The sequence below is a fragment of the Mauremys reevesii genome, linkage group 8 (assembly GCF_016161935.1).
Source record: "Mauremys reevesii isolate NIE-2019 linkage group 8, ASM1616193v1, whole genome shotgun sequence".
Lineage (NCBI taxonomy): Eukaryota > Metazoa > Chordata > Testudines > Geoemydidae > Mauremys > Mauremys reevesii.
The window spans coordinates 37,624,941-37,638,155 of NC_052630.1; the positions used below are offsets into that span (position 1 = coordinate 37,624,941).

The 13,215-nt window shown below is 45.6% G+C and overlaps 1 protein-coding gene across 2 annotated transcripts in view; it reads right to left on the bottom strand.

Moving 5' to 3' along the window:
- Positions 1 to 13,215, bottom strand: part of DIAPH1 (diaphanous related formin 1) — a 205,218-nt gene that overhangs the window by 93,142 nt on the left and 98,861 nt on the right. For both annotated transcript variants that reach the window (XM_039483243.1, XM_039483244.1), the window contains 3 exons: positions 5,158 to 5,811; positions 1,945 to 2,059; positions 1,546 to 1,554 (listed from right to left, as the gene is read on the bottom strand). In XM_039483243.1, the coding sequence (XP_039339177.1) occupies positions 1,546 to 1,554; positions 1,945 to 2,059; positions 5,158 to 5,811 (778 nt within the window). The remainder of the gene's footprint in view (positions 1 to 1,545; positions 1,555 to 1,944; positions 2,060 to 5,157; positions 5,812 to 13,215) is intronic.

Genomic DNA, 13,215 nt, shown 5'->3' on the forward strand with positions numbered 1-13,215 from the left:
CTTCCTCCGACAGAAACAATATGCAATCCTGGGAGGATTATCTGCCCGCTTCCTAGGTGGGACATATCCTGGACATGTGGCATTAGAAGAGCATCAATGACAGGAAAGAGTGGCCCTTTCTCTGCCCTATTAACTGGGTACCTCTTAGGGAAGGGAGAGGAGCTCCCTCATCACCTCATTCAAGGCAGTTACTCCAAACCTGTGCAAGGTTTTCACCCATTTGGGACCACGACTGCCCAGATGCCTTTGCAAGAGCAGCTGTGAAAGTTGTGCTCAGCTCAAGCAGCTGCTTAGGGGGGAACGAAGGGGGAACATCTGAGAGTGGCATGCCAGCAGTAGGCAGCATCCTGAGTCTGGCTAGGTCTCCTGTGAGCAGCCAGCGAGGTTGGACAGGGTTTCATTGCAGCACTAAGGGAACTTTTCTGTTATGCAAATGTGTGAGTCACTTCCTGAAAGCTGCCAGAGGCGCCTAGCGGCCTGTCAAGCTTCTTACTGAAACAAATTAAAGTGCAGCCTGGCACCATCAGATCAGCTAAAGAGGAAAAATTATACTGTCTATAAATATGCTAATTCTGCTGGGGGAGGGGAGAGGGACAGAGGATATGAAGCCATGCTTATTAGCTTCACACATCAGGGGTCGAGATGAACATCTAAATAAAACAAAGAAGCAGAGAGGAGATGAGGCAGCCAATTTATCAGCCAAGCTGCAATCTCAATTGGCAACATGACAAACTCTTCCATCCACTGTACCCCATCCAGGCAGGGGCCCTGCACTACAGACAAAGGTAAGGGAAAAGCTTCATCCCACACTTCAGAGGGGGATCTGGCACCCCAACTACAGACAGGAAGCCCAAAGAGGAGGAGGAAGAAGAGTAAAATTTCACCGTTACAGACAAGGAACCCATGTCACTGGTAGGGGGCTGTGTGTGTGAGTGAGTTAAGCTTCACCCCACAATACAGACAAGGTGTTACACGGAGGGGAGAGCAAAGGCCCAGAACAAACAAGGAGCCTAAGTTCAGGGTAAAACTTCAGAGAGGACACAGTTGGAAAACACCTGGAGTTAGGCGAGTGCTGCATCAGTTAAAGAAGGAACTCATGGTGGGGAAACCCTGTAACTATATAATAACGGTAACATCACTGTTACACTAGACAGAAAATGGGGGATGTGGGGGGTTGGGGGAAGCAAAATCTGTGCATCCTGTTCTCAACTCCTTTAAAAGGATGAGAGTGGAGGGAAAGGGAGCGTGGGGCTCACGGAGGAGCCCGACACATACTTGGGTAAGAGTATGAGAATTTCAGCTGTATTCGATAAGTAAATCGAATGCTCAGGAACCATCACTAATACTATTGCAGTAAGAAGGGAAAGGCCTGCTAATGGGAGGAAACCACTTCCAGCATCCTCTTTCTGAGGTTCCCCCAGGCTAGTCACCCCCATCCTAAGGATCCTGTTCATTGAGCAGTAATCACTCCCTCCCCTCAGCAGAATTACTTTTCAGATGGTAGAGTCTCCCCAAAGCAGTCTCAGACAGGTTGATGCTACTCACCCTTGGAGGCTGCAGGTAGCGGCCCGATGAATCCACAGAACAGGAAGCAGGACGAGGAGAGGAGAGGGGAAAAGAAAGTTAGACCAAGTGGACAATACCACATACTAGAATGAACTTCTCCTACCTCACATGTTCTCATTCCTGCACAGTGCTCAGGCGCCAAAGAAAAGGATCACAAAATCACCATGAAAAGACTGGTCTATCAAGGCATTCAACTGCCAACTGAGAAGTCCTCCTTGCCTAACTTCCCTCCCACTACACGGCAGATAGCCTCTGGGCAGCTAACTCCTGTGTACTCCTTCTGAATAAAGTTCAGTGTTCCCCTTATGCATTCCCAGATCCCTCCCACTCTTCAGTGCTGATTGAAGAAGCTGGAGTGACACCGCCCACAGCACTTACACTTAGTCTGGGCAGAGAAGGTGAGCGTTAGCTTGGCAAAGAGTTCATCATTCTCAAATCGATCTTCTTTCACCTTGGTCCAGAAACAGTCCTGGGAGAGCTCCTCTGCCACAATCTGTAGGGGAGACAAAGCATGATGCACGGTCAAAATTTGTGTGTACACATACACAGCTTACAGGAGATCTCATCCCACCTCCCTGTTTGTTCCTTTAACATCTTTCAGATCCTCCTCTCTTACTCTTTGCAGGTGCCCCACAGACCTCTGTCCTTGGCCCCCTCCTCTTCTCCCTGTTCACATTCTCTCACGGTGATCTTTCTGCTCAGTTTCAACTACAATCTTAGAACCAATGACTCACAAATCAACTTGTCCACCCTGCCTGCTTCCCTCCTTCCAGCCCCTTAACTCAGTCTGTGTCCATCTCCCCCCAGATGTCTTACTATCAAACTTAAATAAAACATGGCTAAATATGAACCCCTCAATTTTCCTCCAAAACCCTCGCTAGTCTTTCTAGTTTTACTGTTGACAGTACAGTCATCCTGTTACTGAGCCCCATATTCTGTGGGTCATCTTTGACAGCTCCCCTGCCTTAACTCACACATCCAGGTTGTGTCCAGATTTTGCCAGGTCTTTCTCCATAACCCCTTTAAGATCCAGCATTTCCTTTCTAGCCCATAGCTAAAATGCTTATCCTGGTCATCACCATCTTCTGTCCTGGCGATTGCAATCTCCTTCTCTCCAGGCCCTCTGAAACTCACATTTCACCTCTCCAGCCCACACAAAACATAGCTGTTGAGATCATCTTCCGTACCAGTCATTCTTCCCATGTCTCTCCCCTACGCACTCTGAATCCTTCTACTGCCCCTCTCTTTTCCACCAAATAAAATTCAGGCTTCTTAATCTCACCCTCAAAGACCTTCCCATGTACCCCTTGCTGGAGGGCTCTTTTCTCTTTACACCTCTATCCCGATATAATGCGGTCCGATAGAACGCGAATTCAGATACAACGCAGTAAAACAGCGCTCCAGGGGATGGGGCTGCTTTACCTCATTATATCCGAATTCATGTTACCGCAAGCGGTTCCCCTGCGCCCGCCCATTACTTGCTGTGGCCCTCCCTGGGACCCCTGGCCCCACCTCACCTCCGCTCCGCCTCCTTCCAAGAGCGCACCGCAGCTCTGCTTCTCCTCCCTCCCAGGCTTGCTGCGCCAATCAGCTGTTTGGCACGGCTGGGAGGGAGGAGAAGTAGAGCTGCACCGCGCTCGTGGGAGGAGGTCGAGGCGAGCTGGGGCAGGGGGGCCACCGCAAGTAAGAGAGAGAGGCAGAGGAACTGTTCCCCGCCCCAGGTCACCTCTGCTCCTCCTCCTCCCACGAGCATGCTGCTCAGCTCCGCTTCTCCTCCCTCCCAGGCTTGCCGTGCCAAACAGCTGATGGGTGCAGCAAGCCTGGAAGGTAGGGGGGAGAAGCGGAGCGGCAGCAGCGCACTCAGGGAGGAGGCGGAGGCAGAGCGGAGGTGAGCTGGAGCAGGGAGCGGTTCCTCTCCCTACCCCAATATAACGCGGTCTCACCTATAACACAGAGATTTTTTGGCTCTCAAGGATTGCGTTATATCGGGTTAGAGGTGTATTACACTGCTTCCCACAACAATGCCAGCCTTGTATCCTCTTTTACAACAAAAGCATCTTCCATGCTACTCTTCCCCTGAACTGACCCCTCAGAGCCTCTACATTCTCATTCAAATAACTTCTCAAGAGCTACTTCTACCATGTCCTCTCTACAACAAGTTAAATAACTAATATTACACTGAGAGGCCTGTAGGGACAGTTTAAAGTACATATTTGGACTGTATGTTTTATCCCTCTCCACCACTCATCTTAAGCTACTTGACTTCTTGTATCGTAAGCTCTTAAGGTCAGAGACTGTGTCCCTATGGAAGTGAGACAGCATCTGGAACTGTAAGGGCACTATCAAAATTCAAGCAGTGGATATAATTACCACTACACCCACCATCATCAACAGAAAGCCTGTTCCTACTAGTAATTCTGCCTGTTTTATCAGCACCAGCACATTAGGCCGTAAAGCTGAAAGAGGACAACCCCAGTAACACTTCCGCATTGTTGACGAGGAGCAAACAGGTTCAACATTTGTTAATGTTTGACCTCCACATAGCTCTGCTAATGCTCCACAATCCTGGCCTGTAGCACACCAGGATATCCCAGACCTTGGATTGCACACAGCTCTGCCAATTCACCTATATCCTGATCTGCAGAAGACTTGTTCCTAGTCCAGTTCTGGGTCCTCATACTGCTTTGCCAATTCCAATTTTGGGCCTCTCCTGAGCAGACAAGGCCTCAACTGCACATCAATTTTGTGATACATACACACGACCACTGAGACCACCAAACTTGGCTACAGTTCTGGCTGAAAAGGATTTGAATACAGATCCTCCAAAGTGGAAGGCCACTATATTAACCCACTGAGCTATTACATGCAATGTCTCTGTGCTAATAAACCAAATAAGCATGCAACAGGAAAGAGGAGGCCAGCCTCCTTGTTATGCCCACAGGCTCTCTGGTGCCAGCTTGACTGGGATGTGCACACTTGCTGCCTGCTTGTGGTAGACGTCTGCAGGGCAACAATTCTTCTCACACACACATTCACTATCTTTGTCCTGGTTCAAAAAAAAAAAAACCCAACCAAAAACCAAACACCTGGGAGAATTTTTTTTAATTTAAATGACAAAGCAGCCTGTGCTTTCTAGAGCAGAGTAATTATCTACTGCTTGCATATTTTAGAAGGGTTGTGATTATTAAATTGGTTGTTACCATGGTGCTGCCTTCAAAACACTTCCTCCAAGGCAGAGGGCAGAAAACATTCAATAAACAATACAAGTGAAATTAAATGAAATTAAACACCACAGAGTCCATTAATCAGCAGCTGCAGGCTAAAAAGGAAACAGAGTGCTCCTTGGCATCACAACTCCAGCACGGGGACACTGCTACATTACAGGGGAGGCCTGACCCACAAAGAAGCTCTTGCTCTCCATTAGCCAGCAGACACCCCTGTTCCTCAGGTGGTTTCCTCTCCCCTCCTCTCCCCACATGCACCACAAAGGATGCCTGATAAAGTCACACATTTCTAAAGGATGGAGAGAATATGGAGTGAGCGACAGCACCTGGCATAGGAAGGTGCTGGAAGACAGTTAGCAGGTCTTACCTTAGACCAGTTAGGTCTCCGCAGCTGCACCTCTGGCTTATATTGTTTCTTTGGAGCCAATCCATAGGGAAGAGCTGGAGCTGCAGGGGCTCCCCAGCCCCCGAACCCAGGGGGCAGAGGAGGAGGGCCACCCATTCCTGGAGGAGGCGGTGGGATCCCAGGACCTCCAGGGAGCGGAGGGGGAGGGGGCAGGATCCCAGGACCACCAGGGAGTGGCGGGGGAGGGGGCGGGATCCCAGCCATGCCAGGGAGCGGAGGGGGAGGAGGCGGGATCCCAGCCATGCCAGGGAGCGGAGGGGGAGGAGGCGGGATCCCAGCCATGCCAGGAAGCGGCGGGGGAGGAGGTGGCATCCCAGCCATGCCAGGAAGCGGCGGGGGAGGCGGCGGCGGGATCGCTGCCGCTCCAGGGAGCGGTGGGGGAGGCGGCGGCGGGATCGCCGTCGCTCCAGGGAGCGGTGGGGGAGGCGGCGGCGGGATCGCCGTCGCTCCAGGGAGCGGTGGGGGAGGTGGCGGCGGGATCGCCGTCGCTCCAGGGAGTGGCGGGGGAGGTGGCGGCGGGATCGCCGCCGCTCCCGGTGAGACAGATGCAGCTTTAGAAGAGATAGCAGCAATTTCCATCTTAGTATCTTCAAGCTCCTTCAACAACTTAGTGATCTGAAGAAAGAAGAGGAAAACAAGCAAAATTAGCAGAGTATCCAATTCCCAGCCCTGTAAGGCAGCCAGGAGACCATATCTAAAACAATATCATACTTGTGGACTAGTAATTTTTTAAGGTCCTACTCTCTTCATCACCGGTCATTAGCATGAGAATTACTGGTACCCTGCTGAATGCTGTTACCTATGTGTTTTCTCCATATACTGTACCTTTGAGAGAGTGGATGCAAGTCCTCCTACAACCAGATGGATGCAGGAAAATGTAAATCTCATGTGATACCATTGTCCTCTAAGCAGGTTGCACTGCAGTAGCGAGCAGAATCGAGTCAGCTAACAGTGCAAGTTACAGTAAATAAATAAAAATGAATAGTAGAAACAAGCCTCAGAGAGACTGTCCTCAGTGCTATTATAATTGGGGTGAAGCAGGCCTACTCCAGTTGTGAGCTCACTTGCTGGAAAGTGGGTGAAAGTTGATAAAACATTACAATAACCTATAACAATTAATGTTAATAGAGCAACGTACAAAAAGGAGACAAAGTCTGGATTAGTTTTTAACATGGAGGGCTAGTGATAGGATGCAAGGACTGTGTTGACATCATGAACTATAAACAAGAATGGAATCAGAAATTAATAGACCAAAATCGGTGTTTTAGAAATTAGGTCTAATTAGTGGACAAGAGTCCTGAGAACCTCCATAAAAAAAGCCATATTTCCCCCTCCTTTTTTTTGTCCGTCTGCTAAGAAAGTAAACACTATTGATGTCAACAATTAACTCAAAATTCAGTGACAGAACTAAGCCTTTCTTCTCCATTGAGGAGGATTATTAGCCTCTCTCAGAAAAAGGGACTTTTGCTACGTTTGGATTAAGTTTGGTTTGCATAACTACTCTAGTTAAATTTAAATACTTTATGTTTTGTTTTTTATTCTTTTTCTCTTGTGTATCCCAATCAAAAATCTTCCAAACCTTGGCATGAAGTTTCTAACATGTTTGTGATGGGACTAGGAAAACTGAGGTCTCTGCCCTCAAAACCCCAAACCGAACTATGTATAAACTGTTCAGTGTTTTACAGTGACAGAGTTGTGTTAACACCTTTGCCTCTTTGGGCCCTCTTATTCCATCAAAATTAACATAGCAGTTAATTTTCAACCCAAGAGGAAGCAGGGCATGAGCTCAAGGTTGGTGGAAGGAGATTTAGCATGGCAGAGAGGGACCTGAAGAAAACTAATTAACCCATAAAAATAACCTTTGCTAACGCTCGTGTGCGTCAGGCCAGATGGGAAAACAAGAAGAATGCTCTGGGGTCTCAGGATTAGGACACTGGACTGGAACTCAGGAAATGCATGCTCTAGTCCAACAATGGGCAATTTAATGGTGTGACACTAAGCACCCCTATATTCACACCCTACACACTACTGTAATAATCTTTGTACAAAATAGGTCTTGGAAGATATCTGCTGAAAACTAATAACTCATTGATCATTAATATTCTTGTGTGATGTATGCATGCAGTGGGCATTAAGAGTTCTGAATATGTGCTGTAATTATAAATAACATGTGTAAACCAGGTGTATTGGGGGAGTTGTTAATCAGTTCTATTCTAAATGAAGAAATGTATGTTTACCTCAATTTACATATAAGCAATAAACAGACTCAGCAAGCTAACAAGGGATGGAGGCAAAACTCACACTAACAAGTGGGGAGAAGATAGCATGGAGTCTACACTCCCCAGGAGAGAAGCAGCTTGGTCTCCTTTACTTTTCAGAAGGATTCATTTCAAAGGTTTACTTGTATATAAGGCGGGGGGGGGGGGGGGAGGAGGCTGAAGCTCAAGTGATAAGCAACTGAATCAACTAATTGTACACAATATTACTGTATTATAAAAGTGTATAGAGTGAGGTTTTTTCTCAAAGCTAATGACACACTGATTAATATTGTGAAATGTATGTATTAATACCATATAAAGAATTATGGATACTCCTTAATGTTAGGCGGTACAGTCTGCCCAGACAGGAGGGAATGTGACAGCTATCTACCTTTCTCCTATGTAAATTCAGCATGGTGGAATCAGAAACAATGGAAGCCCCATTTCATAGAATCATAGGACTGGAAAGGACCTTAAGAGATCATCTAGTCCAGTCCCCTGCACTCATGGCAGGAGGAAGAACTATCTAGACCAGGGGTAGGCAACCTATGGCACACTTGCCGAAGGCAGCACGCGAGCTGATTTCCAGTGGCACTCACACTGCCCGGGTCCTGGCCACCGGTCTGGGGGGGCTCTGCATTTTAATTTAATTTTAAATGAAGCTTCTTAAACATTTTAAAAACCTTATTTAATTTACATACAACAATAGTTTAGTTATATATTATAGACTTGTAGAAAGAGACCTTCTAAAAATGTTAAAATGTATTACTGGCATGTGAAACCTTAAATCAGAGTGAATAAAATGAAGACTCGGCACACCACTTCTGAAAGGTTACCGACCCCTGATCTAGACCATCCCTGAAAAAAGTGTTTGTTTAACCTCCTATTAAAAATATCCAATGATGGAGATTCCACAACCTCCCTGTGCAATTTATTCCAGGGTGCTTAACCACCCTGACAGTTAGGAAGTTTTTCCTAATGTCCAACCTAAACCTCCCTTGCTGCAATTTAAGACCACTGCTTCTTGTCCTATCCTCATCAGTTAAGAGCAACAATTTTTCTCCCTCCTCCTTGTAACAACCTTTTATGTACTTGAAAACTGTTATGTCGCCTGAGTCTTCTCTTTTCCAGACTAAACAAACCCAATTCTTTCAATCTTCCCTCATAAGTCATGTTTTCTAGACCTTTAATTATTTTTGTTGTTCTTTGCTGGATTTTCTCCAATTTGTCCACATCTTTCCTTAAATGTGGAGCCCAGAACCGGACACAATACTTCAGCTGAGGCCTAATCAGCGCGGAGTAGAGCGGAAGAATTACTTCTCGTGTCTTGTTTACAATACTCCTGCTAATGCATCCCAGAATGATGTTCGCTTTTTTTGCAACAGTGTTACACTGTTGACTCATAGTTAGTTTGTGGTCCACTATGATCCCGGACCCTTTCCGCAGTACTCCTTCCTAGGCAATCATTTCCCATTTACACAGCAATCATACAGGGAGATGGGAAGCGCACAGGAAGAGAAGAACAGCATGAGGTCATCCTGCCTGTGATGCTGTATGGAATATATGGAACACTTTATGATATTGTTGATACATTATAAAATTGCAAGGAATCTGCCCAGCTAGGCCATGTAAGGTGTCTGTGAAAAATGTTATGATTTGCCATATGAAATGTTATGATAATCTTGTTTATACGTTTGTGTCACCTTTGTATTGTGAATTATAGATATGTAGGGAACATCTATATTTCAAAACTTGTGCTGTGTTTCTGGGTGACACCCCCAGACAGACTAGCATCAGCACTGCCTAGCCTGTTCGATGGCCCAACAAAGGTCATCACTGTACAACGAACCCATTGAAAAGCCAAGGACTACACCTTATGATTCAGCAAGGCATGTTGGGGCATGCCTATGGACAAAACTCTAAGGCTTTCCATGCCCATGTGCTGTGAAGCTCGTATTTGGGACAAAGGAAGTACCAGCCATGTGGAAAAAGAAAATAAAAGGCAGCCGCATCATCTCCATTTTGTCTTCATTCCTGCTTCTCACCTCTGGAGTAACTTTTCTACAAACAAAGCTCTGAACAAGGACTGAATGACCCATCCAAGCTGTGGATGTATTCCAGAAGTACTTTCAAGCCAGCAAACTCACCAATACTCCTAGGATTGCCAATCCTCCAGGATTGTCCTGGAGTCTCCAGAAATTTAAAGATTAATCTTTAATTAAAGATTATGTCACGTTTTAAAACCTTCAGGAATATGTCCATCCACAACTGGCAACCCTCCATACTTTTAAGTCTCTGTATGTATCTGAGTGCTTTATCATTTAACAACTCTCTTCTTGTTCTTTTTCCTTTATAATCAACCTTTAGTTGTAGACACTAAAGGATTGGCTAGCAGTGTGGTATTTTGGCGAAGATCCAAACAAATATTGCCCTGGTAACATGGACGCTCCTTTGGGGTCAGAAGAACATTTTGTATATGTGAGCAGAATTTTTTAAATAACTTCTCACTGTACTGGACCTAGGTTTTGATTGGAAGCCAGAGAACTAGAATGCAATAAATGGGGCTGTGTGATTTCTTTTTTAGTTTCTTGATCAGTGTGGGGGAATCGGAAGTCCAGTTTTTGACTGGTTGGTGAATTTAACTTCAGTGGTAACCATCAGTTTGGGGAGGATCTGTTCTCCCTTTTGCAGCCTGCCCTGACCTTGGCATTTCCAGTGAGGCCTGTCCCAGGCACCCTCCAGGCCACACTGCATCTTGAAACAAGTTAACTGGACTTTAAGCAAGGACAGGAGCTATCTTTGGCATTCACCACTAGACATACACAAGAGGCCAGAGCTCTTGCAAGCTGAGAAAGATGGGTCCTTCAACCAAAACGTGGGGGAGGGGGGTTAAGTCAAGTCTCTGGAGCTGAAATATAGGTGATAAACATGCTTACATAAGAATATAAGAATGGCCATACTGTGTCAGACCAAAGGTCTATCTAGCCCAGTATCTGTCTACTGGCAGTGGCCAATGCCAGGTGCCCCAGAGGGAGCGAACCTAACAGGCAATGATCAAGTGATCTCTCTCCTGCCATCCATCTCCATCCTCTGACAAACAGAGGCTAGGGAAACCATTCCTTACCCATCCTGGCTAATAGCCATTTATGGACTTAACCACCATGAATTTATCCAGGTCTCTTTTAAACGCTGTTATAGTCCTAGCCTTCACAACCTCCTCAGGTAAGGAGTTCCACAAGTTGACTGTGAACTGTGTGAAGAAGAACTTCCTTTTATTTGTTTTAAACCTGCTGCCTATTAATTTCATTTGGTGACCCCTAGTTCTTGTATTATGGGAATAAGTAAATAACTTTTCCTTATCCACTTTCTCCACATCACTCATGATTTTATATACCTCTATCATATCCCCCCTTAGTCTCCTCTTTTCCAAGCTGTAGAGTCCTAGCCTCATAATCTTTCCTCATATGGGACCCTCTCCAAACCCCTAATCATTTTAGTTGCCCTTTTCTGAACCTTTTCTAGTGCCAGTATATCTTTTTTGAAGTGAGGAGACCACATCTGTACACAGTATTCGAGATATGGGCATACCATGGATTTATATAAGGGCAATAATATATTCTCAGTCTTATTCTCTATCCCCTTTTTAATGATTCCTAACATCCTGTTTGCTTTTTTGACCGCCTCTGCACACTGCGTGGACATCTTCAGAGAACTATCCATGATGACTCCAAGATCTTTTTCCTAAATTAGCCCCCATCATATTGTATGTATAGTTGGGGTTATTTTTTCCAATGTGTATTACTTTACCTTTATCCACATTAAGATCTTTCACCTAAGACAAGGGAAGCTGGCACTTTGTACTTTTGTAAAAGGTCCTGACTGAAGGAAAATCAGCCATGGCTAGGAAGAAGAATGAGAGAAACCATCTTGAACCAAGCCTGTATCTTGCTAGATTAAGTTTTAGACTTTTAGATGCGTGTTTTCACTTTTATGTGCCTTTAACCCTTTCTAACTTTATTCATTTTACTTAGTATCACTTAACCTATGTCCTATTGTTAATAAAGTTGTTTTATTTGCCTATAAAACAACTCACTGCAGTGCTTAAAGGGAAGGGTGCAGTGGCCCCAGTTAAGTTAATAAGCTGTGATGTGTTTTTGTCTCTTTAAGAGTAATAAACAAATCATATTATTTCTCTGAACTGTCCAGGAGATGGCTGGACATTGCAGGGCACACGGTTTTGGGGAAATTCAGGACTGGAAGTGTGTTGGGGTCACCCTGCTGGTTGCAACCCAGGCTGGTAGAAGCCAGAGTGGGGCTGCAGACAGATTGCTGGGGTCAGAGCTGCTGACCCAGGGCTGTCTAGCACACAGACAATCAGGGTGTGACTTGCACACTAGTAGATTGGTTGTGAGAGCCCAGGTTGGCAGCTACAACAGCAAAGCATTGTAAGGCACCAAGATTACAGGTGATGACCTCCCACTGGTCTGGACTGTACCCTAATTGTGACACCCTGTGACAAAATAGCCACTTAATCATTTTGGTCCTCAGTTCCCTATCCCTATCTGTAATATGGGGATGTGACACACTGTACCTCAAAGTAGCACTCTGGAACCCCCATATTCACCACTGTTTTATGATTATGATACGTTCTGTACAATGCATGCCTTATGAGGTATCATTTTAAAAGTCTTGATCTGTTGAACCTTAATATCCTGTTGAATTTTATGTACTATCATTGTATGTGAAATTATGAAGTATTGTTATATGTGTCACTGAAATATGTTGAGAGGTTGGGAGACAACCACAGCTAGCCTTTCAATAATGACAAAGGGGCAATCATCATGGGCCAGACAGGCATTAATGGCCCATCAAGAAGAATCCACTCTCGCAGGAGCTCCTTAGAGGGCACATACACAATGAGGGCTGCCTGAACCCACTGTAACAGCAAGGATCTGTCTAGCAGCTGAAAGAAAGTATAAAAGTGACAATCACTTGGTCTCTCTCCTCTCCCATCTCAACACCTGGAAGACAAAGACTTTGAACCGGGGAAATTGATCCCAGGCTGGGAAAGGAATCCAACCTGTGCACTGAGAACTGTGAGCTGCCTGCAACATCTAGTAGGGTGAGAAACTGCAATGATTCGAATCTTGCTCAGTCTGTAGAATTTAGACTGCAAGTTCATTCTTATTTCTCATGTAATCAACTCTGATTGCTATGCCTGCTACTTATGGTCACTTAAAATCTATCTTTCTGTAGTTAACAAATCTGTTTTTATATTTTACCTAAAACAGTGTGTTTTTGGTTGTTGTGCTTGGGGAATCTCAGCTAAGATTACAAAAGGCTGGTGCATGTCCACTTTTCTTTGTTGACGTGATTAATGAGTTTGCACTGACCAAGGGAGTCTTGAGCAGTTGTAAAAAGGCATATTTCTGGGGTGCAAGGCTGGAAACTGGGGTGATTGGCTGGTACCTCTATCAGTATGATTCATAAGTGGCTCAGGGAGCATTCATGCAATTTAGCTGGGTGTGGGGCTCCACATGCTGATAGCTGAGTGATCACAGCACCTGCAGGGGTTTGCTGATTGTCACTGGCATAGCTTTGTGAAAGACAGCCCAGGCTGGAGAGTTAAGGGGGAACAGTAATCCCACAGTTCCAGGCTGTACCCTGGGGATTCCGTTACAGACGATAATACCTCCCTCCTTCCCATGCTAAAACCATTAGCATATGTGGGATGCTCAGGTACTCTGGTGATAGAGAAATA